The sequence below is a fragment of the Geospiza fortis genome, unplaced genomic scaffold (genome assembly GCF_000277835.1).
Source record: "Geospiza fortis unplaced genomic scaffold, GeoFor_1.0 scaffold80, whole genome shotgun sequence".
Taxonomy (NCBI): Eukaryota; Metazoa; Chordata; class Aves; order Passeriformes; family Thraupidae; genus Geospiza; species Geospiza fortis.
In genome coordinates, this window is record NW_005054551.1 from 540,501 (window position 1) to 544,454 (window position 3,954).

Genomic DNA, 3,954 nt, shown 5'->3' on the forward strand with positions numbered 1-3,954 from the left:
GCCGGTCAGTGCCCCCCAAGGCTCCCTGCAGCTCCCATCCTTGTCCCCAAACCCTTCTCTAGCTTCTGTGCTTGCCCCACAAATTTCCCTTCTAGCTCCATCCTTGCCCCCCTGCAAATTTCCCTTCTAGCTCCATCCTTGCCCCCCCGCAAATTTCCCCTCCAACTCCATCCTTGCTCCCTAAAACTCCCTTCCAGCTCCTATTCTTGACCCTCAAAATCCCCTTCCAGCTCCCATCCTTGCCCCCAAACCCTTCTCTAGCTTCTGTACTTGCTCCACAAATTTCCCTTCCATCCTTGCCCCTTCCCCTCCTTCAATTCCATCCTTGCCCCTTCCCCTCAAATTTCCCCTCCAACTCCATCCTTGCATCCCAAAACTCCCTTCCAGCTCCTATTGACACTCAAAATCCCCTTCCACCCCCCATTCTTGCCTCTCAAACTCCTTTCCAGCTCCTGACCTTGCCCCTCAAAATCCCTGTCCTTGACCTCCAAGCCCTCCTCTAATTTCCATCTTTGCCCCCTAAATTTCCCTTCCACCTTCATCCTTGTTCCCCCAAACTCCTTTCCAGCTCCTAACCTTGCCCCCCAAAACCCCCATCCTTGCCCCTCAAAATCCCTGTTCTTGCCCATCAAAATCCCCATCCTTGACCTCCAAGCCCTCCTTTAATTTCTATCCTTGCCCCCTAAATTTCCCCTCCACCTTCATCCTTGTCCTCCAAATCTCCTCCCATCCTTGCCCCTCAAGCTCCCTCACCAGCTTTTATCCTTGCCCCTCAAATTCCCCATCCTTGCCCCTCAAACTCCCCCTGCAGCTCCAACCCTGACATCCCACCCATCTTTGTCCAGAATCCCCGTTCCCAGTGGGCTGTGGCCAGGGGGATTCCTCTCTCCTTGCAGTGCCCCCAGGCCAGAGCCGAGGGCCACACCCCACCCTGACCCACATCCTTCCCTGCCCAGGAGCCATTCCCAGGGCTGGGAACCGGCCACAGCTGGATCTGGGCTCCTGACACACGCGGGGATGCCTGGGACATCACTCAGTTCTAAGAAATCAAGAACTGGCTGGGGTTCAGCTTGTGCAACGACAGGGTGAGCAATCCTCTTCCCTGCGCTTGTTAACCAGGCGAGTGCCAGTTTTCCACCAGATCCTGCTGGGATTGGTGTCCCAAATCCAGTGACAAATTCCACCTGCATAGGCAGGAACAGCCCAGGGACTCTCTCCGTGCTGGTGCTCAGCTGGGGTGAAAGTGTGGAAAGTGGGAACTGCTGGTTCCCGGGGGGGACATCACCATCAGCAGCACTCTGAGATGTTGTAAAAGGGAGGAGAAAGGAATCTGTGCCCCCCAAAAGGGTTAATGCAGCCTTAGAAACTTCTATTTTGGGGATGAATGTCATGTGTATGGAGCACCAGAGCCCTGCACCCCCAGCACAGGCCAGGGATGAGACAGAACAGGCATTAAAAACGTTACTCAGCACTTGGCTGCCTGAGTTTTGGGGATTTTTGAGTTGCTCCCAGCCATGCCGGGCAGGACCTGCTGTGCTGAGCTTTGCTGATCACAGCCTCTGAAAAAATGAGCTGGGCTGAAGCCTGCCACTGCTTTTAGCTGTTTCCAAGGCTGGACTGGAATTGTCTGCCTCCCCAGGGGAAGGGGACTGTGGTTTGTTTTATGTGCACGGCCATTTGCTGCCACAGGCAAACATGAATCATAGCAAAAGCTCCGAGGGAGAGGGAAAGGAGGAAGGAAGGCACGTCACAGCACGAGTTCACTGGTGACACCAGCTCTGGGAAAGAGCCTGGTGTCTCTGCAGTGACATGAGAGGTGGGGAGGCTCTTGAGAGGGGCTGGAGCCTTGGCTGGGCCCCTCTCTTTGCTTGGCATCCTCCTCCTCCTCCTCCCGGCACACACCCCTGGGCTGTGACTCAGCCCTCGCCCACGAGATGCAGATCCCTGCAAACCAAACCCAACCAAACCACACCAAACCTCCCTCCCATCGCACGCGATGCCCTCAGCTGTCCCTCACTGTGCCAGGGCCTCGCTGACCCTCTGGGACCCCCACACCCAGACAGGGTCTCTCCTCTCTCCTGCCATCCCCAGGTGGGGAGCACAGCCAAGGGCTTTCCTTTCAGGCGCCCAAGGCAAGCCCAGCCAGGCCGGGCACAGCACTCAGGGCATCATCTCCAACTCTTCAGCCCCATCTAGAGTCTGGCCAGGCTGGAGCTGCTCCCAGCAGGAGCTCACAGCCTGCCCGCCTCATGGGGGGCTGCACCTTCCCTGACCCGCTGCTGCGACCTGGTGGCTCTCGGAGTCACACGAGGAGGGAATGCAGCAGGTAAATGGGGAAGGCAGCAGCCCAGGGTGGGGGTGAGATGGGACAGTGCAGAGCCTGGCACAAGCACGTGCTGCCAGGCTGAGGAACCAGCCCCATCCCTGCCAGATTTGGGACTGCTGTGTAGGGCCAAGGATTAAGGTGCTGCTTGAGGCTACCCTACAAAGGAAGGAGAGCCCTGATGCCAGAACTCTCCTGGATGTCTTCATGAAAATAAAATGGCTTCTGGATGTTTGCCTCTCACCAGGGCAGGAACTACACCTTTGGGAACTGCTGCAGGATCCTCAGAGAGAAAAGATCACTGCACAACAATTATTTATGTTTCCTATCCTCCCGTCATGTAACACAGAAGAGTCCAGGGCTCTCCTTGTGCTGCCTTTGCCCATTAACCCCGTCTTGTCCTCTCCCCCTGCTCCCTCTCTCAGATGATTACACAACACACGTTTAAAGGCCCTGCCTGAACATCCTCCTTGCACACATTTTTCTTGTCTCTCAGCACAGCACCCCAGTGCCAGCACTCACCACCCTGCCAGGAAACTGCAGATAAACTCAGCTGAGGGGAGAGCAGAAGGGAGGGCGCTTATCTGCGCCCAGCTTCCCTCCTCTGCACTGCCTCGTTACCATGACAAAACCTGCGTTTTTTTAAACACCACGCAGACACAGCTGATCTCGTGGAGAAGCAACAAGAAAGGAGCAGTCACAGGGCCTGACTGTCGGATGGTGGCACGTTTCTCACCAGCTGACATCACGAAGGCCCTCACGCTGCTGTTGGGGACAGAACAGGGGACAGCAGGATCCTAAGGAAGTTATTTTGGCTGCAGGACAGCCCCTCCCTGCTGTTTATTCCCATAAAACACCCTGGTGATCACACGTGTCCCTCTCACACGGCAGAAAAGGAATCTGTGTGCAGACAGAGACAATAAAATTTAAGTTCTGGTGAGGCTCTCTGCCCTCCAGACAGTCCCTGTGCAGTCAGGGAGGGCCAGGAGCCATCAGCTCTGAGCTGCAGGTGTGCAGGGTGCCTGTGAGCAGCTCCTGCAATTCCCGCAGCCCTTGGCCAAGTGCCCTTCCCCACATGGCTCCAGGGGCTCCTGGAGCACACAGTCCCAGCAGCAGAATCCAAACGTGCTGGCAGCAGCTTGTGGCTTCCCTACAGACATTCCCTGCAGGGATAATGGGGGATAAAACTCACCCTGTCACCTCAGAGCTAATGGGACACAGGCCAAGAACTGCATGACCAACTTTTCAGGAGCTTCACTGCTGGAGAAGGGATTAATTGTAATTTGGACACTTTGTAGAGGTGCAGCTGCCAAGGGGACATCCTTAGGCACAGCATGGGAGAGCTGCTGCCAAAAGACACAAACTCCAGAGCAGTGCAGGTGTTTGGAGCAGATGGCATGGCACAGTTGTCCAGAAATAGAGAAAATTACCTTCCCAGTACATTCTAGAGACAGGAAAACCTCCAACAAGCCAATTCAGGTCCACTTTCCATCCCTCCAGTTTATTCCTGTAGCATCTACATTTGCCAGATTGGGCTGGCACCACTCTCTGGGTTGCACTTGGCCACTGACACATTGAAATGCCCTCAGCATAAATCCTACAGCCATCTCCAGGGCAGGGCAACCAGGCCA

General features: G+C 55.5%; 1 protein-coding gene across 1 annotated transcript in view; it reads right to left on the reverse strand.

The window, feature by feature from the left end:
- The window catches only part of ARRDC2 (arrestin domain containing 2), a 5,033-nt gene extending 4,739 nt beyond the window's left edge, over positions 1-294 (reverse strand). The window contains exon 1 of the mRNA XM_031064049.1: positions 271-294. Coding sequence (XP_030919909.1) covers positions 271-294 — 24 coding nt within the window. The remainder of the gene's footprint in view (positions 1-270) is intronic.
- Positions 295-3,954: the final 3,660 nt, after the last annotated feature.